The 22946-nt window shown below is 35.6% G+C and overlaps 1 protein-coding gene across 1 annotated transcript in view; it reads left to right on the top strand.

The window, feature by feature from the left end:
- Positions 1-22946, top strand: part of DNAH6 (dynein axonemal heavy chain 6) — a 300028-nt gene that overhangs the window by 239949 nt on the left and 37133 nt on the right. Inside the window, exons 63-65 of the mRNA XM_024129964.2 lie at positions 3258-3427; positions 15260-15450; positions 21702-21862. Coding sequence (XP_023985732.1) covers positions 3258-3427; positions 15260-15450; positions 21702-21862 — 522 coding nt within the window. The remainder of the gene's footprint in view (positions 1-3257; positions 3428-15259; positions 15451-21701; positions 21863-22946) is intronic.

Below are 22946 nucleotides of genomic sequence, written 5' to 3' on the forward strand. Positions count from 1 at the left end.
ATTTATATTTTCTATTTCTTCCTGGTTCAGTCTTGGAAGGCTATACCTTTCTAAGAATTTGTCCATTTCTTCCAGGTTGTCCATTTTATTGGCATAGAGTTGCTTGTAGCAGTCTCTTATGATGCTTCATATTTCTGCAGGGTCTGTTGTAACTTCTCCTTTTCATTTCTAATTTTATTGATTTGAGTCCTCTCCCTTTTTTTCTTCATGAGTCTGGCTAAAGGTTTATCAATTTTGTTTATCTTTTCAAAGAAGCAGCTTTTAGTTTTATTGACGTTTGCTACTGTTTTCCTCATTTGTATTTCATTTTTTTCTGCTCTGATCTTTATGCTTTCTTTCCATCTACTAGCTTTGGGTGTTGTTTGTTCTTCTTTCTCTAGTTCCTTTAGGTGTAAGGTTAGATTGTTTATTTGAGATTTTTTCTTGTTTCTTGAGGTAGGATTGTATTGCTATAAACTTCCCTCTTAGAACTGCTTTTGCTGCATCCCATAGGTTTTGGATTGTTATGTTTTCTTTGCAATTTGTCTCTAGGTATTTTTTTGTTTCCTCTTTGATTTCTTCAGTAATCTCTTGGTTATTTAGTAACATATTGTCTAGCCTCCATGTGTTTGTGTTTTTAATGTTTTTTCCCTGTAATTGATTTCTAATCTCATAGTATTGTGGTTGGAAAAGTTGCTTGATATGACTTCAATTTTCTTAAATTTACCAAGGCTTCATTTGTGACCCAAGATGTGATCTATCCTGGAAAATGTTCCGTGTGCATTTGAGAAGAAAGTGTAATCTGCTGTTTTCGGATGGAATGTACTATAAATATCAATTAAATCTGTCTGGTCTAATGTGTCATTTAAGGCTTGTGTTTCCTTATTAATTATCTGTCTGGATGATCTGTCCATTGGTGTAAATGAGGTGTTAAAGTCCCCCACTATTATTGTGTTACTGTTGATTTCCTCTTTTATAGCTGTTAGCATTTGCCTTCTGTATTGAGGTGCTCCTGTATTGGGTGCATATATATTTATAATTGTTATATCTTCTTCTTGGATTGATCCCTTGATCATTATGTACTGTCCTTCCTTGTCTCTTGTAACATTCTTTATTTTAAAGTCTACTCTTTCTGGTATGAGAATTGCTACTCCAGCTTTCTTTTGACTTCCATTTGCATGGAATATATTTTTCCACTCCCTCGCTTTCAGTCTGTATGTGTCCATAGGTCTGAAGTGGGTCTCTTGTAGACAGCATATATATGGGTCTCGTTGTATCCATTCAGTGAGCCTGTGTCTTTTGGTTGGAGTATTTAATCCATTCACGTTTAAGGTAATTATCAATATGTATGATCCTATTATCATTTTCTTAATTGTTCTGGGTTTGTTTGTTTTTGTAGGTTTGTGCTTTTTTTGTAGGTCCTTTTCTTCTCTTGTGTTTCCCACTTAAAGAAGTTCGTTTGGCATTTGTTGTGGAGCTGGTTTGGTGGTGCTGAATTCTCTTAACTCCCGCTTGTCTGTAAAGCTTTTCATTTCTCTGGTGAATGTGAATGAGATCCTTGTTGGGTAGAGTAATCTTGGTTGTAGGTTCTTCCCTTTCATCACTTTAAATATATCATGCCACTCCCTTCTGGCTTGTAGAGTTTCTGCTGAGAAATCAGCTGTTAACTTTATGGGAGTTCCCTTGTATGTTGTCATTTTTCCCTTGTGGCTTTCAATAATTTTTCTTTGTCTTTAATTTTCATCAATTTGATTACTATGTGTCACGTTGTGTTTCTCCTTGGGTTTATCCTGCCTGGAACTCTCTGCACTTCCTGGACTTGGGTGGCTATTTCCTTTCTCATGTTAGGGAAGTTTTCGACTATAATCTCTTCAAATATCGTCTCGGGTCCTTTCTCTCTTCCCCTTCTCGGACACTTATCTGTTCTTCTGCCTCAGTTATTCTGCTATTGATTCCTTCTAGTGTATTTTTCATTTCAGTTATTGTATTGTTCCTCTCAGTTTGTTTGTTCTTTAATTCTTCTAGGTGTTTGTTCTTTAATTCTTCTAGGTGTTTGTTCTGTAATTCTTCTAGGTGTTTGTTCTTTAATTCTTCTAGGTCTTTGTTAAACATTTCTTTCATCTTCTCTATCTTTCCCTCCATTCTTTTACTGAGGTCCTGGGTCATTTTCACTATCATTATTCTGAATTCTTTTTCTGGAAGGTTGCATATCTCCACTTCATTTAGTTGTTTTTCTGGGGTTTTATCTTGTTCCTTCATCTGGTACACAGTCCTCTGCCCTTTCATTTTGTCTGTCTTTCTGTGAATGTGGTTTTTGTTCCACAGGCTGCAGAATTGTAGTTCTTCTTGCTTCTGCTGTCTGCCCTCTCCATCTGCAGGAATTTCAATGCTAATTCTTACTACATGTTATAACTAGAGTAAGGGCTAACTAGAATCCTAAGCCTCATGTGAGATGCAAGCCCATTTCTTATAAATATTCCAGGGAGGTTGAGGGCAATGTGTTCTGTTTATTAGGGCATAAAGTTGTACTGATGTCAATTTATTCATATATTATTTATATGGTAAATATTATTTATACCAGAATTTTTTTAATTTGCTTTATCTGTCACAGACTGATAGTTGTGTTATTTCCTATCACTAATATGTTTTTCTGCTTTTTCTTCTGCCTCCAGCAGTGATGGTTTGATGTATTTTTATGCTATTGTCTGACACATATAGGTTTATTTTATTGTGTTTTTATTATTGGGTTTGTATTTTAATTAATATAATTTGAACTATTTCATCCCATTTAATTATATTTGCCTTGAATTCTAATATATCCAATGTTACTCTTATCTCATCAGGTGTTTGTTTTTGCTCACATTTGATTTTTTTTAACATCTTTATTGGAGTATAATTGCTTTACAATGGTGTGTTAGTTTCTGCTTTATAACAGCTATCTATTTTACGTTTCATAGTGTATATATGTCCATGCCACTCTCTCACTTTGTCACATCACAATTAATTGATATATCTCTATGCATCCTTTTATTTTTAACTTCTCTGTCATTTGTTTTAGCTTTGCCTTTTGTCAAGTGGTTTGAATTCGTTTTCTCATCCAATTTTAAATTCACTATTTTTTAATTAGGTTGGGTAGGGAGAGATTGAATATATTTACATTTGCAGTAATGTAAAAAGCTAATGGTAAGTGCAGAGATTTTTTAATTACCAAATATATTTATTTAATATCAAAGTCAAAGCAACTTTAATTAAACCATATTTTTAAATTGTGTTTCCAGGATCTTTTGAGACTTATCTTAACCCACCTGAACAGGAAGCCTATTCTAAAATAAAGGAGGATGATCAACTCATGACAACAGAAAGGGTGCCCACAAGCCATAATTTTTGGCGTCCAGAATTAAGTTCTTTCCATAAGCTAATTCTTATTAAATGCTGTAAAGAAGAAAAGGTAGGATATTTTTTCATTAAAGAACTGTGTTATAATTACTTCTACTAAAGCTCATCAGCCAGTTATGATTCATGGACTGAATTAGATTTGTTTAGAGAGTAGCAATGGCCAAGTTTGGGAAGTGGTTTGTGACTCTGTGTTATTAATAAGAAATAAAGACTTTGTGTTATTAATAGAACCCAATGTTTTATACAGAAAATGATGAAAGAAAAGGTTGGAGAGCCTGCCAGGAACCTGGTGGTCCTTACCTGGTGTGTGCCATGGGGAACTTGTGCTCTCTGCTAGGGAGGGCAGGGATCTGCTGGACAGCATTAGCAGGGGATTGATGGGCCTTTCAGATCTTGGCAGCAATGGGAAGAAGGCATTTGAAGAGAAAAACACCATAGTTACCAAGACCAGTTTGAAGATGGTTGATGTAGTTTATATAAGAAATTACAGCAGTCTGCATAAAAAAAGAACAAAATAATGCCATTTGCAGCAAGATGGATAGACCTAGAGATTATCATACTAAGTGAAGTTAGACAAAGACAAATATCATATGATATTGCTTATATGTGGAACCTAATTTTAAAAATGATACAAATGAACTTATTTACAAAACAGAAAAACTCACAGATCTCGAAATCAAACTTATGGTTACCAAAGAGGAAACTTGGGGGTAAGTGATAAATTAGGAGATTGGGATTAACATATACACACTACTAAATATAAAATATATAACTAGCAAGGACCTGCTGTATAGCACAGGGAACTCTACTCAATATTCCATAATAACCTATATGAGAAAAGAATCTGAAAAAGAATGGATATATATGTATAGATAGGTATATGTATATATATATAACTGATTCACTTTGCTGTACACCTGAAACTAACACAGCATTGTAAATCAACTATGCTCCAATAAAAATTTTTTTAAAAATTATGGCAGCCTGAATTAGGATAGAGGTAGTAGATTAAAGAGATGGAGGGTGATGTGGAGATGGGGCAACTGTGTTGCTCCTAGTTTCTGTGTGGGTGCCAAAGGGGATAATTTTATCAACAACTAAGCAAATGTGAAAGGAAAAACATGTCAGAGAAAGATGTCACTGAGTCTGCAGTGTCCACCAGTATCAGAGTGTATAGTAGTCTGGAGACCAATTAATATCTGGATATAAAACTCTAGAGAGAAATATGGCTTAGAAATAGAGACTGGGGAATCATCAGCATTGAGTTGGAAAGTAAAACCACAGGAGTTGTTAAAATGGTAGAGGAATAATAGAATAAGAGGACAAGTGGGCAAAAGATGAAACCCTGAGGAGCACCAACTTTGAAAGTGCAGAGAAAAAGGATGAAGAACCCATGAGAAGGAAGAGGCAGAGGGGCAAGAAGAACACCAGGAGAAAGAAGTGACGTGGAAACCAAAGAAGTATAGAGTTTCAGTACAGCAAGTTATCAACAGAATGAATGAATGGAGGATGTTCCTACGAGAAATGAGAGAAAGAAAACTCACTGGAGAAAGCCAAAGCATAGTTGGGAAATATTGAGCCTATGCTGTAGGATTTTCTGCCATCTCTGTAGGAACACTGAAAGGCTATGGGGTCGACCTGGGCTACCAATAATTACAATAGATGAATAGAGGATAAAAAGCCATTGAGACTGTTGGTAAAAGTAGTTCTATAAATGGGGAGAGATCTAAGAAAGACCTTATAGACTGGGAGAAGAGGAAAAACCTTGAAAGTTTCTTTGGAAGCAAATGTAGTTGGACTAGAGAAGTAGCACAGCTAGAAGGATGGGAGAGGTTGTGATCAAAGTTGAACTTAAAATTTCTGATGAGCAGTTCTAAGTGATGACAATGTCCTGAGCGTGGCCATGGGTGTGGGTGACTGAGGAAGTGATGAGATTATGTGCATTAGAGTTAGAGGTCAGGGAACTGTGAGGTTAGGATGTGGGATAGCCTTATGGACCCTGAACCTGGGTTGTGTCACCCCAGATGGTGAGACACAGTTGATAAATCACTGGAACAGACATGAATGGAGAGGAAAGCTATGAGCAGATGGAAAGTCTTCAGTGAATATGGGACAGTGGCTACCAGGTTGGAGGCTGACAAGAATGAAGGATGACTAAGTGGCAGGTGCCTCAAAGAAGAAGGAGTTTTAAAGATTAAGACATGAGCTAGAAAATTCTAGACTATAGGAAATTGTTGTTGTTTCAGGTTCTGTGTCTCTATGTATGAGCAAAGGTTCTTTAGGTTACAACCATAGAGAGTAAACTTAATAAGTTTAAGAAAAAAAGGATTTATTAAAATTAAAAGATACTGGGGGGTAGCTCATTAAATTCAAGGAAAAGCCAATTAATCATGCTTCAGGAGGAGTAATAACCTGGGCAGTTCAATGAACATAGCTCTGTAGTTTTGCAATTTTCAGCACTCAGGTCTCAACTATAAACTGTTCCTCTAGTTTCAAATTCTTAAGAGAGAGATTCTGATTGGTGCAGCTTGACTTAAGTTTTACCCCTGGTCCAGTCAGCTATGGATAGGAAAATTGCATCATACAGTAGAAATATGACTACTGGAAGATTTCCTAGAGAAGAGATGCTGGTCGGCTATGTCCATGCAAGATCCCACCTGCTGTGAGGCCTTGTCTCCAAGCCAGCATTCCCATTTCTCTGGTCCAGAGAAGACCATACTCGGGAAAGACCTGAGGGTCACCTTCCAATATTTGAAAACTGGTAACTTTCCCTCAACTTCTGTTCATAGAATAGTTAACAAATACCTTGGTGAGTAATTATTGTATTCTAGGCACTGAGGCTACAATTGTGAAAAAGAAAAAATTCAAAGTCCATACTCCTATGGGCTTACATTCTATTGGGAGAGAGGGGGGAAAAAAGAATAAAATATTTTCCATTTGCAAAAAGTTCTTGGAAGGACATGAATGGGAAGTTTCAGTAAAAGTAATAGAGTGAAAGCTAGTTTGGGGTGGGAACCAAGGAGGTCCTCTTTGAAGGGGTGATATTCTCAACTTCTCATATAAATCATTTCCTGTGTCATACCAACATCCAATTTGGTGGGGAGGTAAGGGGTGAGCAGCAGCTAGACGTGGAGTAGTGCCCTGGCTGGGGAAGCCTAGCAGGGACTGGAGGGAGGGCCTACTGGGAGAAGAGGGTCCCAGAGGAGAAGGGCCCAGAAGAGCTCAGAGACAGGCCTTCATGCTGTGGTCAGAGCTGCTGCTCATGGGAGCAAATATGAAATAAATAGAATGGGAAGTGGTATCGAGCCCTGAACCGGAAGTGGGCGGAGTCACTCCCCTTGGGCACCACCTAGGCTTTGACAGGAGAAGCAAAGGGGCTTCACAAGGGATACTTGCCCACCCTTCCCAGTCACAGGCTGCAGGTCAGCCTGAGGGCAAGGATTCTTTTTTGTCACTTGGACCCTTTGAAGAATATGATGAAAGTTGCAGGTCTTCTTAGAAAATGCATGAATGCTCTCCCACATAGGATTTTGTAATTCTAGGTTAAGAGTTCCGACCTTAGGAAATGTTCATTCTCTCTCTTTCTCTCTCTCTTTCTCCCTCTCTCTCTCTCTCTCTCTCTCTCTCTCTCTCTCTCTCTCACACACACACACACACACACACACACACACACTTTTTATTTTTTTTAACCTTTTCATCCTCTGCACCCATTTTCCCCTCTCTGGCAACCACCAATCTGTTCTCTGTATCTAGGAGTTTGTTGTTGTTGTTGCTGTTCTTAAGACTACACATACAAGAGAGGTAATATATTTATTTTTCTCTGTCTGACTTATTTCACTTAGTATAATGCCTTCAAGGGCCATTCATGTTGTTGCAAATGGCAAGATTTCATTCTTTTTCATGCCTGAATAATATTCTATTGTGTGTGTACATATATATACCACATTTTCTTTATTCATTTATCCATTGATGGACACAGGTTGTTTCCATGACCTAGCTATTGTAAATAGTGCTGTAGTTAACATGGGGTGCATATATCTTTTCAAGTTAGTGTTTCCATTTTCTTAAGATAAAGACCCAGAATTGTGAGTGCTGGATCATACAGTAGTGCTATTTTTAACTTTTTGCAGACATAGACACTGTTTTCCATAGTGGCTGCACCAATTTACATTCCCACCAACAATGCCCAGGGGTTCCCTTTTCTCAACATCCTCACCAACACTTATTTCTTGTCTTTTTGATAGTAGTCATTTTTCATGTACCTGTTGGCCATCTGTATGTCTTTTTTGGAAAAATGCCTATTCAAATCTTCTGCCAATTTTTTAATTGGATTGTTTGGGTGCTTTTTGCTATTGAGTTGCATGAGTTATTTGTATATTTTGTATATTAGCCCCTTATCTAAGATTTGCAAATATTTTCTACTATTCAATAGGTTGCCTTTTCATTTTGTTGATAGTTTCTTTTGCAGTGCATAAGCTTTTTAGTATGATGTAGCCACATTTATTTATTTTGACTTTTTTTGCTTTTGCTTTTGGTGTCAGATTCAAAAAATCATTACCAAGACCTGTGTCAAGGAGCTTACTGTTTCTACACAGTCCAGGCTTCCTAAGCAATGTCATGTTTGAATCGAAAAGGTCTAGGAAGATGGAGATAGTGTATCACTCTGTGAAGATTTACACACATATTTGCCAGGAGCCATTTGCTTGCATCCCATGGTAGGTAATAAAGAGACCTTTCCCTTCCCTCTTTAGAGAGGATTTGTTTAAATTCCAGAGTCAAAGACACCACTTTGTCTCTCAGTCTCTCCCTCTCACTAGCTCATTCTTGCTCTTATTCTCACTCTTTCATTCTCTCCACAGGAGAGGATGGGCTCACGTGCCAGCAGCTCCTATGTGAGGTTCCTATCATAATTTTGAGGTTCCTATCCTGTGAGGCGCTCTCCCTCTCCACACTGCATGTGCGGGGTAACATCTGATTCTCACATCACTCTTTGAGGACTCAAGGCACCTGTGCTAAAATGATGCTCTAACTCTTTTTACCAAGAGTAACAACCATCTGATTCTCTGATCCAGAAAACCTCATGTCTTTTGTCAGAATATATATATATTCTGTTGCAGACTAACTTGTGGGTTTACACATAGGGTAAGATCTCACAGTTTCAGACTTAACAATAAAGAACTCTCAAAACTAAATGATAAGGAAACAAATGACCCAGTTTTTAAAAATGAGCCCAAAAAATCGTACAGACACTTCAAAAGAAGATATACTGACAGCAAATAAGCACAAGAAAATGTGTTCAACATCAGTAGTCATTAGGCAAATTAAAACCAAAACAAGATACAACTACAAACCTATTGGAGTGGATAAAATTAAACAAATAAACAAACAAAAACATCTGGTAATACTAAATGCTGTCAAAAATGTGAAGCAACAGGGACTCTCATTCATTGATGGTGGTAATGCAAAATGGTACAGCCACTATGGAAAACAGTTTAGCAGCTTCTTGTAAAGTTAAACATACAAGCAACAAATGATCCTAAGTATTTAACCATGATAAGTGAAAATATATGTTCACACAAAATCTTGTATGCTAATGTGTGTATGAGTGTGTGTGTATGTGTGTGTAGTGTATAATATGTATAAGCCACATTTATTTATTTTGACTTTTTTTGCTTTTGCTTTTGGTGTCAGATTCAAAAAATCATTACCAAGACCTGTGTCAAGGAGCTTACTGCGTATGTTTTCTTCTAGGACTTTTATGGCTTCAAGTCTTATGTTTGAGTCTTTATTCCATTTTGAGTAAATATTTGTGTATAGTGTAACATAGTGGCTGCGTTTCATTCTTTTGCATGTGACTGTCTAGTTTTCCCAACACCATTAATTGAAGAAACCGTCCTTTCCCCATTTTATATTATTGACCCCTTTGATGTAATTTAACTGACCATATATGCCTGGGTTTATTTCTGGGCTCTTTGTTCTATTCCATTGATCTGTGTGTCTGTTTTTATGCCAATATCATACTGCTTTAATTGCTAGGGCTTTGTAACATAGTTTGAAATCAGGGAGTGTGATGCCTCCAGCTCTTTTCTTCTTTCTCAAGATTGCTTTGGCTATTAGAGGTTTTTTTGCAGTTCTGTACAAACTTTAGGATTATTTATTCTACCTCTGTGAAAAATGCCATTGGAATTTTGATAGAGATTGCACTGAATCTGCAAATTTCCTTGGGTATTGTGGACATTTTAACAATATTGATTCTCCCAACCATGAACACAGAATATCTTTCCACTTATTTGTGTCTTCTTCAATTTTTGTCATTAATGTCTTGTAGTTTTCAATATACAGGTATTTCATCCCTTGGTTAAATGTATTCCTAGGTATTTTATTCTTTTTGATGTAATTGTAAATGGGATTGCTTTCTTTTTTTCTCTTTCATATAGTTTGTTATTAGTATGTAAAAACACAACAGATTTTTGTGCCTTGATTTTGTATCCTGCAATATTACTGAATTCATTTATTAGTTGTAACAGTTTCTTGATAGAGTCTTTAGTGTTTTCCATATATGACAGTATGTCATCTGCAGACAGTGACAGTTTTATTTCTTCCTTTCCAATTTGGATGTCTTTTTTTTTTCTTACTTAATTGCTCTGTCCAGGACTTCCAATAATATGTTGAATAAAAGTAGTAAGAGTGGGCATCATTGCCTTGTTCCTGTTCTTAAAGGAAAGGCTTTTACCTTTTCACTGTTGAGTGTGATGTTAGCCGTGGGCTTGTCATATATGGCCTTTATTATGTTGAGGTATTTTCCCACTTCGTTGGAAGTTTTTATCATAAATATGTATTGAATTTTGTCAAATGCTTTTTCTGCATCTATTTTTTTATATTTATTATTTATTTATATATGGCTGCATCAGGTCTCAGTTGCGGCACACAGGATTTTTTGTCACAGTGCACGGGCTCTTCATTGTGACACACGGGCTTCTCTCTAGTTGTGGTGCATGGGCTCCAGAGCACATGAGCTCTGTAATTGCGACACATGGGCTCTCTAGATGTGACTTGCAGGATCAGTAGTTGTGGTGCCTGGGCTCAGTAGTTGCGGTGCCTGGGCTTAGTTGCCCCACAGCATGTGGGATCTTAGTTCCCTGACCAGGGATAGAACTCGCATCCCCTGCATTGGAAGGCAGACTCGCAACCACTAGACCACCAGGGAAGTGCCTTTTTCTGCATCCATTGAGGTGCCTATATGTTTTTTATCCTTCATTTTGTTAACGTGGTGTATCACAGTGACTGATTTGTGAATGTTGAACCATCCTTGCATCCCTGGAATAAGTCCCACTTGATTATGTGTATGATCCTTTTAATGTATTTTTGAACTTGGTTCGCTAATATTTTGTTGAGGATTTGGCATCTTTGTTCATCAAGGATATTGGTCTGTAATTTTCTTGTGGTGTCCTTGTGTCTAATGATAGCATATTTTCTTGTGTTTATTGGCTATTTGTAGAACTGTCTACTCAGATCCTTTACCATTTTTTAAAACTATTTGTCTTTTTCTTATGGAGTTGAAAGAGTTCTTTATATATTCTAAATAAAATTTCCTTAACAGATACATGATTTGAAAGAAAAAAGTTCTCCCACTCTGTGGTTGTCTTTTCACTTTCTTTATGGTGTCCTTTGAAACACAAAATATTTTTAATTTTTATTTTGATGATTTCCAATTTGTTTTTCTTTTGTCACTCATGCTTTTGATGCCACATCTAAAAAGCCATTGCCTAATTCAATGTCATGAAGATTTACTCCTATGTTTTCTTTTAAGAGTTATAAAACTTTATCTCTTACATCAAGATCCTTGATCCATTTTGATTTAATTTTTATATAGTGTTAGGTAAGGAGCCAACTTGATTCTTTTGCATGTGAATATCCAGTTGTCCCAGCATCATTTGTTAAAAGACTCTTCTTTCTCCATTGAATGATCTTGACACCCTTGCCAAAAATCAATTGGCCATAATTGTGAGAGTTTATTTCTAATATATCAGTTCTAGTCCATTGATCTATATGTCTACCCTTATGCCACTACTGCACTGTGTTGATTATTGTAGCTTTGTGGCAAGTTTTAAAATTGGGAAGTGTGAGTCTTCCAACTTTGCTCTTCTTTTTCAAGATTATTTTGGCTATTCTGGGTCCCTTGAGTTTCCATATGAATTTAGGACCAGCTTGGAAATTTCTGAAAAGAAACCAGCCAGAATTTTGACTGGACTCTGTAGATCAATTTAGGGAGTATTGGCATCTTAACAACATTAAGTCTTCCAATCCATGTACATGGGGTGTTTTCCATTTATTTGGATCTTCTTTAATTTATTCCAACAATGTTTTGTAGTTCTCAGAGACCAAGTTTTACATTTCTCTTGTTAAATTTACTTCTAAGTATTTTGTTCTTTCTGTTGCTATTGTAAGTGGAATTGCATTCTTAATTTCATTGTTGGTTTTCTCACTGCTACTGTAGAGAAATACAGTTGATTGCTGTATATTTTTGTATACTGCAAACCTGCTGAACTTGTTTATTCTAACAGACTTTTACTGTGTTTCATAGCATTTTCTATATACAAGATCTTGTCATCTGCAAATAGAGATGGTTTTACTTCTTCCTTCCCAATCTAGATATCTTTTATTTTATTTTCTTAACTAATTGCCCTAGTTAGAACATCCAGGACAATGTTGAAGAGAAGTAATGGCAGTGGATGTACTTGCCTTGTACCTATCTTAGGAGGAAAAACATTCAGTTTTCACCATTAAGTATGATGTTAGCTGTGGGGTTTTCATTGATACCTCTTAACAGGTTGAGGAATTTCCCCTCTCTTCCTGTTATGTTGAGTGTCTCTCAAGAGTGTTACATTATTTTATTAAACTTATTTTTGGAGGGGGGAAATGTTACTTTATAATTTTCTTTTTATAAAAATATATTAGAATGATAGAATTGTTACCTAAAGAGACATGTTTTTTAATTTACATTGCCTGAGCTATATTATTGTTCTCCAGATTTACTGAGATATAACTAACAAGTAACATTGTTTAGGAGGTGTACAGCATGATGATTTGATACATACATATATTGCAAAATGATTACCACAATATGGTTAATTAACACATCCATCACCTCACATAATTACTGTGTGTGTGTGTGTGTGTGTGTGTGTTTGTGTGTGTGTGTGTGTGTGTGTGTGTGGTGAGAACATTTCAGATCTAATCTCTTAACTTTTAAATATATAATATTGTTAACTAGAGTCACCATGCTATACATTCGAACCCTACTACTTATTCATCTTATAACTGGAAGTTTGTACCCTTTGAAACATCTCCCCATTTCTTCCCCCTCCCAATACCCTGGCAACCAGCATTCTACTCTCTGTTTCTATGAGTTCACCTCTGTTAGATTCCACATGTAAGTGATACCATACAGTGTTTATCTTTCTCTGTCTAATTTATTTCACTTAACATAACGTCCTCGAGGTCCATCTATGCTATCACAAATGGCAAGATATTCCATTGTATATATTTACCAAATGTCTTTACCCATTAATCTGTGGATGCATATTTAGATTGTTTTCATGTCTTGGCTATTGTGAATAAGGCTGCAATGAATATGGGGGTGCAGATATCTCTTCAAGGTAGTGAGTTCATTTCATTCAAATAAATACCCAGAAGTGGGATTACTGGATCATCTATATATAGCTATATATAGCTATATATAGCTATATTTTTAATTTGTTAAGGGACCTCCATTCTGTTTTCCATAGTGGCTACACCAATTTACATTCCTGCCAACAATGCAAAAGGGTTCCCTTTTTTCCACCAACACTACTTATCTCTTGTCTTTTTGTTAACAGCAATTCTAACAGGTGTGAGGTGATATCTCATTGTGGTTTTGATTTGCATTTCCCTGATAATTAGTGATGTTGAGCACCTTTTTATGTACCTGTTGGCCATTTGTATATCTCCTTTAGAAACATGCCTATTTAGGTCCTTTGCCCATTTTTTAACCAGATTGTTTGTTTTTGCTATTGAGTTGTATGAGTTTCTTACATATTTTGGATTTTAACACCTTATCAGATGTATGGTTTTAAGATACCTTCTCCCATTCCATAGGTGGCCTTGGTTACTTCTTTTGCTGTGCAGGAGCTTTTTAGTTTGGTATAGTCCCACTTGTTTATTTTTGTTTTCGTTGCTTATGCTTTTGGTGTCATACCCAAAAACTCGTTGTTAAAACTATGTCAAGGAACTTTTCCTCTCTGTTTTCTTCTAGAAGTTTTATGGATTTGGGTCTTATATTTAAATATTTAATTCATTTTGAGTTGATTTTTATGAGTGGTGTAAGATAGCGGTCCAATTTCATTCTTCGGCATGTGAATGTCCAGTTTGTCCAACACCATTTATTGAAGAGACTATTCTTTCCCCATTGATTATTCTTGGCTTCCTTGTCAAATATTAGTAGACCATATATGTGTGGGTTTATTTCTGGGCTCTCAGTTGTGTTCCATTCATCTATGTGTCTGTTTTCTTGTCGGTACCATACTGTTTTGAGTACTACACCTTTGGAATATAATTTGAATTCAGGAAGTGTCCTGCCTCCAGCTTTGATCTTTCTCAGGATTGCTTTGGCAATTTCAGGTCATTTGTGGTTCCATATAAATTTAGGAATTTTTTTCTATTTCTGTGAAAAATGCCAATGGAATTTTGATAGGGATTGCATTGAATCTATAGATGGCTTTGGGTAGTATGGACATTTTAACAATATTAATTCTTACAATCCACAAACACAGGATATCTTTCCATTCGTTTATGTCTTCTTCAATTTCTTTTATCAATATCTTGTCAGTGTACAAATCTTTCACTTCCTTGGTTAAATGTATTCCTAAGTATTTTATTGTTTTTGATGCTATTGGAAGTGGATAGTTTTTTTTTTAATAATTAATTTTTATTGGAATATAGTTGCTTTACAGTGTTGTGTTAGTTTCTACTGTACAGCAAAGTGAATCAGTTATATGTATACATATATCCCCTCTTTTTTGGATTTCCTTCCCATTTAGGTCACCACAGTACACTGAATAGAGTTCCCTGAGCTATACAGTAGGTTCTCATTAGTTATATATTTTATATATAGTATCAATAGTGTATATATGTCAATCCCAATCTCCCAATTCATCCCACCTGCCCCCTTTCCCCCCTTGGTGTCCATACGTTTGTTCTCTACATATGTGTCTCTATTTCTGTTTTGCAAATAAGATCATTTATACCATTTTTCTAGATTCCACATATACACATTAATATACAACATTTGTTCTGTTCTTTCTGACTTAAGATAGTTTTCTTTATCTCTCTTTCAGATATTTCACGTAGTGTGTATAAACACAACTGATTTTGTATGTTGATTTTGTATCCTGCAACTTTACTTAATTCATTTATTAGGTCTAACAGTTTTTTGGTGAAGTCTTTAAGATTTTCTATACACAGATGACCCTTGAACAATGCAGAGATTAGGGGCACTGGCCCTCTGCACAATAGAAAATCTACATATAACTTTACAATCAGCCCTCTGTATCTGTGGTTGCTCATCTGAGGATTCAACCAACCATGGATTGTGTAGTACTATAGTACATTTTTATTGGAAAAAATCCACGTATAAGTGAACCTGTGCAGTTCAAACTCATGTTGTTCAAAGGTCAACTGTATAAGATCTTATCATCTGCAAATAGTGACATTTTTACTTCTTCCTTTCTGATTTGGATGCCTTATTTCTTTATCCTGCCTAATGGCTCTGGCTAGAACTTCTGATACATTATTGAATTGGAACCTCATTCAGTATTTTTGTAATGTTTTTCCTTTCAATTTTCAGGTGGTTTTTGCTCTTACAGACTTTGTAATAGAAAATCTTGGGAAATCCTTTGTAGAAACACCACCCATGGACCTTCCCTCTCTGTATCAAGACATGTCATACAAAACTCCCCTGGTATTTATCTTAAGCACAGGCTCAGATCCCATGGGTGCATTTCAGAGGTTTGCCCGGGACAGTGGGTATTCAGAACGGTAAGGTCATATTGTGCAGTTTTAATAATTCATATGAACATGTCCTTGTTAAAATTTGCCTTTTTTCTTCCCTTTGTGGAGTGTGAATTCCTAATTCAGGTATTCCTTACTAAATAAATTAAGACACTTTAATATTTAGCTATGCATGTTGTTAAATGGTGTTAAATATCATAAGAGCAGATGTAAACTTCATTTGAGCAAAGGGGAGATTGTTTAAAATGTTGAAGTATAATAATCTAATGCAATAGTGATTTAAACATTTGTTATTTAAGACATTATTTTAATGTAACTGTAAAAGGATTGTAGTTTATTCCTTATGCTCAAATGTGCAGAAAATTCCATAGCTCTTTATGTTGTATTATTAATCTCATCTTTCTCCTGAGCTTCTACTCTGCTGGTTAAGAGAGGGAGGGGAAAGTTTAAACTTGTGAATTTACAATATTATATTTTCTTCTGGTTTAAATGTCTCCAGAGTAAGCTGATTTGGCTTCTTTCTCATGAAAGCTCAGTCTTCCTGACTCCTTCTTCCCCCACTCCTCCCCAAGATGGTGTCCTGCTGGGTAGGAAAGTGCACAAGACCACAGAGTGTCAGAGGAGAGTAGGGGTCTCATATCTAGGAAGTAATCTCCAGCTCTGACAGGCCCTTGCATGGAGTGCCTGGTCTGGCTTTGTCCCTAGACTGGCGATTACAAGATGATGGATCCCATCTGTTCTGTGAAGTTCATAATCTGTATTAGTCAGACTTCTCCAGAGAAACAGAACCAATGGGATATATAAAAATATAATATGTATATAATACCCTATCTATATTTTATCCTATATATGTATATATATATTATGTATGTAAAATAAGAAACTTGTTTACATGATTATGGAGACTGATAAGGCCCAAAATCTGCAGTCAGCAAGATAGAAACCCAGGAGAGATGATGTGTAGTTCTAGTCCAAGTCCAAAGGCTTGAAAGCCAGGAGTAATAATGATACAAGTCCCAGTCTGAAAGCTAGTAGGCTCAAGACCCAAGAAAAGCCATTGTTTTTATCTGAATCCAAAGGCCAGAAAAAAAGCAATGACCCAGCTCAAACAGTCAGGCAAGAGGATTTCCCTCTTACTCAGCCTTTTTGTTCTATTCAGGTCTTCAGTTGATTGGATGGGGGCCCATCCACATTAAGGAGGGCAATCTGCTTTACTCAGTTTACTGATTCAAATATTAATCTCACCCAGAAACACCCCTACAGACTCATTCAGAATAATGTTTGACCTAATGTCTGGGTGCCATGTGACCCAGTTAAGTTGACACATAAAATTGACCATCAAATGGTCCTACACTTTTGCCTTTCTTTCTGAAGTCCTGCCAAAGAATTAGTATACAGAACTTTTAAGAGCTGCTGTGAATTAATAAGAAAAAGAAAACAGTTCGATAGGAATAAAGACAGAAAACGTGAAAGGGAAATTCTCAGAAAGGAAATCTAAATCCTGATAAGCATATGAAAAGATGTCCAACCTCACTAGTAATTAGGAAACAACAAATTCAAACCATTAGAAGACGTCATTTCATACTCATCAAATTAGCAAAATGTTGGCAAAGATAGGGAGCTGTAGAAACATTCATATTGCAAAAGGGAGTAAAAAATTGGTTAAAATCACTTTGAAGAATTATTAGCAATATATTAAAGTTGAAGATAGCATTTCCCATATCCCAACAATTCACTACTGAATTTGCATGTTCCAACAAAATCAGTCACATGCGTGCAAGAAGCCATGTTCAAGAACATTTGGAGAAACGTTTATAATACCAAAAAAAAAAAAAAAAAAGCACTGGAAACAACCAAACTGTCCACCTAGAAAAATGATTATATAAATTGTGGTTTATTCATAAAATTAAATACAATACACTATAGCCATGAAAATGAAAAAACTATGAGTACATATATCAATATGGATGGGTCACACAAACTAATATTGAGCAAAATATTTAAGTTGCACAAAAACTATAGAATATTGGAGAAGTTTGATATAATGTATAAAAATTTTAAACATATATATTATACGCTGTTTAGGAAGTCATATTTTTTCAATAACAGTATAAAGAAAAATAGGGAAGTTATACTAAAACCAGGATAGCAGTGACCTTGGGAGGTGAAGTTTGGATAATGAAAGAAGTGAACAGGGAGGGGCACGCTGGGTTGCGGGTACATGGATACTTATTGTAAATATTAACTTTATAACTTTTGTATGTCTTAAATATTTCATAGGAATTATTAAAGGTAAAACAATTCAAGACAGCAATCAGAGAATGAGAGGGGTGTTAATAGTAGCTAATGCGTGCTAAGTTCCTGATGTATTCAGGAGGAAAAAAGAAGTACAGAATAACTCTATATTGCTGTAGGAAAATTTGTAGTTGAATGAATATGTTGAAATTTTAAGGGAAAATACTGAAATAATATATAATGTATAACTTCCAAGCCAGCAGAAGGACAAAAGAATATACAATGCAAATTTTAATCCAACATTAGATAGGAGAGAAGAAGAACAAAATTCAAAGATAAAACATAGTAAACCAAAAAGTCAAACCAAAGAGTAGAAATTAATCCAAATATTCGGTTGGCCAAAAAGTTCGTTCGGGTTTTCATAACATGGGAAACCTGAACGAACTTTTTGGCCAATCCATACCTAAATAAGAGTAAATATCTCACCTGTGAAAAGATAAAGAAAATCAAACTGGATTTTCAAAACAACATTCAGTTCTATACTACTTAGAAAATGTAAATGCAACACAAAAACAGCACAGGAAGATAGAAAATAAAGAGATGCAAAAGATAGAGTTTGAGGAAGGATATATACATATTAGAGATAAAGAGGGGAACTATATGATATACAAGAAAAAAACACAAAGAAGAAACACCAACTGTACAATTGTACACAACTAACAAAGCTTGAAATATGTAAAGCAAAAACTGGAGAAATTGATACAAGGAGAAACTGGTAAATCGGCATTAATGTGGAAATTTTTAACACACCTATAATAATAACTACTGTGAAGCACATAAAATTTGCAAAATTGGTAAGGATATAAAATATTTCGACAATGAAATTAATGAAATTAACAACCTTGCTCTTTACACTCAACAAATAGAGCAAATGCAAGATTTTAAGTACATAAGGAACATTTATAAGAATTAATCATGTTCTAAAAAAGACACGTATTTCAAAAAGATGACAAACATTCTCTGCCCACAGTAAATCTTAGAAATCAATCTTAATGTTTTTAATATTTGGAAAACAAAAAAATGTCCTTCTGAACAATCTGTCTGTTCAAGGATCATAACGGCAATTGTCCAATAAGTGGAAGTAAATGACAAAAACAGTGTAACATATCAAAAACCATTAAGGTTTAGTGATGAGGCACCTAGCAGCAAATTTATGCATGTTTAATAACTTCTGGTTTCAGAAAAGTCAGGCTAATATTCCCACTAAGAATAATTAGGCAATCTAAAACTTAATTATTAAACTCTAACAGAAGGAAAAAATAATAAGCTAAGAGCAGAAATTAGTGACAAGGAAAATATACATTCGATGGACAAGATCTAAAAGAACAGAAGGTTTTTTTTGAAAAGTTTAATAAAATATAAATCTCTGCTGAAATTACTGAGAGAGACAGACAGAAAGAGAGAGAGAGATCCAAAAAAATTGTATCATGAATGAATAAGAGAATATCACTACAGACCAGCAGACATTAAAATGGTCATAAAAGCATGTTATTTTGTTTTAATTTTGCCAATGAATTTGAAAATTTTAATGAAATGGAAAAATTCTTCCAAAAACACAACTTTAAAAGAAACAGAATAATTAGAATATCTAAATAGTCCAATAATAGTTAATTGAATTCATTACAAAAAAACCTTCCCACAATGCTGAGTTTATTTCAGTAATGTAAGGATGGTTAAAATATTGAAAACTAATTTAATTCATCACATTAAAAGAATAAAGGAGAAAAATCCTTTAAAAAAAGAAGAAAACTATTATTTAAATAGACACAGAAAGAGCATTTGTTAAAATTCAAGATGCATTCATGGGGGGAAAAGTCCCAGTAAACTAAGAATCCGGAAATCATTTCTTAAAAAGAGAAAACCAGAAATAAGACATTCTTCTACTCTGATAAGTGGTATCTTAAAATTATTTAATGGATTTAGCAAGGTTACTGGACATGAAATGGGTTGTATTAATGCATACTAGCAACAGGAACTCCCATTCATTGCTGGTGAGAATTCAAGGTGGTACAGCCACTTTGGAAGACAGTTTGGTGTTTTCTTACAAAACTAAACATACTCTTATCATATGATCCAGCAATCTGGTACTTACCCAAAGAGTTGAAAACATGTTCACACAAGAACCTACATTACACATGGATGTTTATAGCAGCTTTATTCATAATTGCCAAAACTGGGAAGCAACATAGATGTCCTTTAGTACATGAAAGGATAAATAAACTGTGATATATCTATACAATGGAATACTATTCAGTACTCAAAAGAAATGAGCTATCAAGCCATGAAAAGACATGGCTGAATGTTAAATGCATATTACTAAGTGAAAGAAGCCAATCTGAAAAGGCTATATACTGTAAGATTCCAAGTATATGACATTCTGGAAAAGGCAAAACTGTGGAGACAGTAAAAACAAATAAATAAATAATAACAAAAGGTTTATATCCAATGTAAAGAACTCTCAGAAATCAATAAGAAAAATACAAGTGAACCAGTAGAAAAAAAGAGGGGAGGGATATAAAAGGGAATAGTCAAATGGCGAATAAATAAACCTATGAAAAGGGGAAACAATTTAAAACCTCAGTGAGATACCATTATATATCCAACAGGTGTCAGCAAGGATGTGGAAAAAAACAAGTATTCTCATCTATTGCTTGTAGGTGTGTGGAATGGTGGCATCACCTTGAAAAACAGTTTGATATTATAAAAAAAAGTTAAACATACGCATACTCTGTCAAACAGCAGTTCCATTCCTAGGAATATACACAACAAAACGGAGTACTCATGTATGGACTTCCCTGGTGGCGCAGTGGTTAAGGATCCACCTGCCAATGCAGGGGACATGGGTTTGATCCCTGGTCCAGGAAGATCCCACATGCCACGGAGCAACTAAGCCCATGTGCCACGACTTCTGAGCCTGCGCTCTAGAATCTGCAAGGCACAGCTACTGGGCCCGTGCACCACAACTACTAGAGCCCATGCTCCGCAACAAAAGAAGCCACCGCAATGAGAAAGCCCATGCACCACAATGAAGAGTAACCCTCACTTGCCGCAACTAGGGAAAGCCACACGCAGCAACTTAGACCCAACACAGCCAAAAATAAATTAATTAAAATAAATTTTTTTAAAGAAACAGAGTACATGTATATCAAGAGACATCTATGAGAATGTTTATGGCAGCGTTGTTTGTAACAGTCAAGAACCAGAAATAGCCCAAATGTCCATCAATAGCAGAATAGATGAATGAATTGGGATATAAGCACACAGTGGAATATTATTCAGCAATGAACTACAATGACACAATAATATGAATTAATCTAAAGAAATATTGTTGATTGAAATAAACCAAATATAAAAATATATATGCTATTTGATTCCATTTATATAAATTCAAAAACAAGCAAAATTAATCTATGGTGTTAGAATTCAAAATAGTTGTTGCCTTTGAGAATAAGGAAGGATACTGATTGGGAGGGTGCTAGTAATGTTCTTTTTTTTTTGCCCTATATGGTGCTACATGCATACATTCCCTTTGGGAGAACTCATTAAGCCATACACTAATGATTTGTGTACTTTTGTAAATATGTTAGACTTCAATTTTTCAAAAGTTTTTTAAAAACTGACCTATAGTGTTGGAAGTCAGGACCAAGGATACCTTTAGGATGGAGGAAGGGAAAATGATTGGAGTAGAAAGGGGCATAGGAGAGACATCCCTGGAGTGTTGGCAAAGTTCTCTTTTCAACCACAGATGTTTATTTGAGATAATTCAAAGAACCATAAATTTGTTTTTTGTACTTCTGTGTGTTATATTAAAAAAATTTTTAAAAACAAGAAAATAAGAAAAAACATTTGCACATCTATCACAATGAGGGTTTGAAATGTGTGCATATGCTAGGCAAGAGCCTACCATATTTACATTTCTTAATACTTGCATTGCTTAAAAATAATATAAAACAGCATTTCATTGTTGTTGTTGATCAATTCAGGGTGCAGTCAATTTCACTGGGGCAAGGACAAGGACCCATTGCTGAAAGAATGATCAAAGATGCAATGAAATCAGGAAACTGGGTATTTTTGCAAAACTGCCATCTTGCTGTTTCTTGGATGTTGGCAATGGAGGAGCTAGTTAAAACCTTCACAGATTCAAGTATGTGGAGCACATAGCATTTGTATAATACCTTTTTCACGTGGCCTTTCTTGTTGAATCCAATCCTTATAATAATTATTTATTGTTGACATTGTTTTACCCATTTTAAAAAAGAGAAATTTGAGATCTAGAGGGGTGTAGTTAAGTTACACAACCCAGATTCAAATAAAGATGTTCAGACTCCAAGCTGAAGGTATGATCCCCTTGATCATTTCTGTTTCATGTTGCCTTCTATGGGAGGCCATTTGAATTCAAAATAAATTATATCTAGGCATGATGAAAAGAAATAGAAACTGGACTTAGGACAAAAAAAGGAAATTAAATCTTTTGCTACAGAATGAGAGAAGTTCAGGAGCAAAGTTCAAATTAGAACCAATTTTCAGAGTAATGTTTTACCACTTTTTATCCTCTGTAACCCACATGACAATCAACCTTCATGTCACCCCCCCACACACACAGACACACACACACTCATGGGGGTGCCCAGCATGAGTCATGGTTGCCACCTCTAACTATAATATCACCACCTTCTTTCCCACTCAAGAAAGTATAATGGACTGCAAAGAGAAAAGGAGTGGACTTAGAATCTACTCATTTTTATATAGTAGTGTAAAAACAGTTGAAACCTTAGGAACTGTATTATTGGTAATAAGATGTGTGCACCCCACCTTACCACTCTCCCTGGAAGCCATGAAGGAGAATACCCAGCCTGGGATATCCAGGGCCCTTTCTCTGGGGTACTCCTTTTTGCCCTGACCACAGAGGGCTTTCTAGGAAGGTGAGAGATATGCACATGATCTTGCATGTGACTTTCCTCATTGCTACCTATTAAGGTGAAGAGATGCTCCTTTACAGGGCGGCCAGCCTGCACTGGTTACCAAGCCACAACCAGGGCTTAGGCTGCCCCTAGAAGGCCCCTCATTCCCTGGGTACCCCCTGCCCTGCCTTCTGCAGGCTGCTTCCATCAAGGATACACAGTCATTAGCATCTGCCATCCAGAATCTCCACTCTTTCTACTCTTTGCAATGCAATTAAGAGATGGCTTGCTTCCTGCTGGGCCTGTGGCTTATTTCTATTTAAATAA

Source organism: Physeter macrocephalus, chromosome 12 (assembly GCF_002837175.3).
Source record: "Physeter macrocephalus isolate SW-GA chromosome 12, ASM283717v5, whole genome shotgun sequence".
NCBI classification, from domain to species: Eukaryota; Metazoa; Chordata; class Mammalia; order Artiodactyla; family Physeteridae; genus Physeter; species Physeter macrocephalus.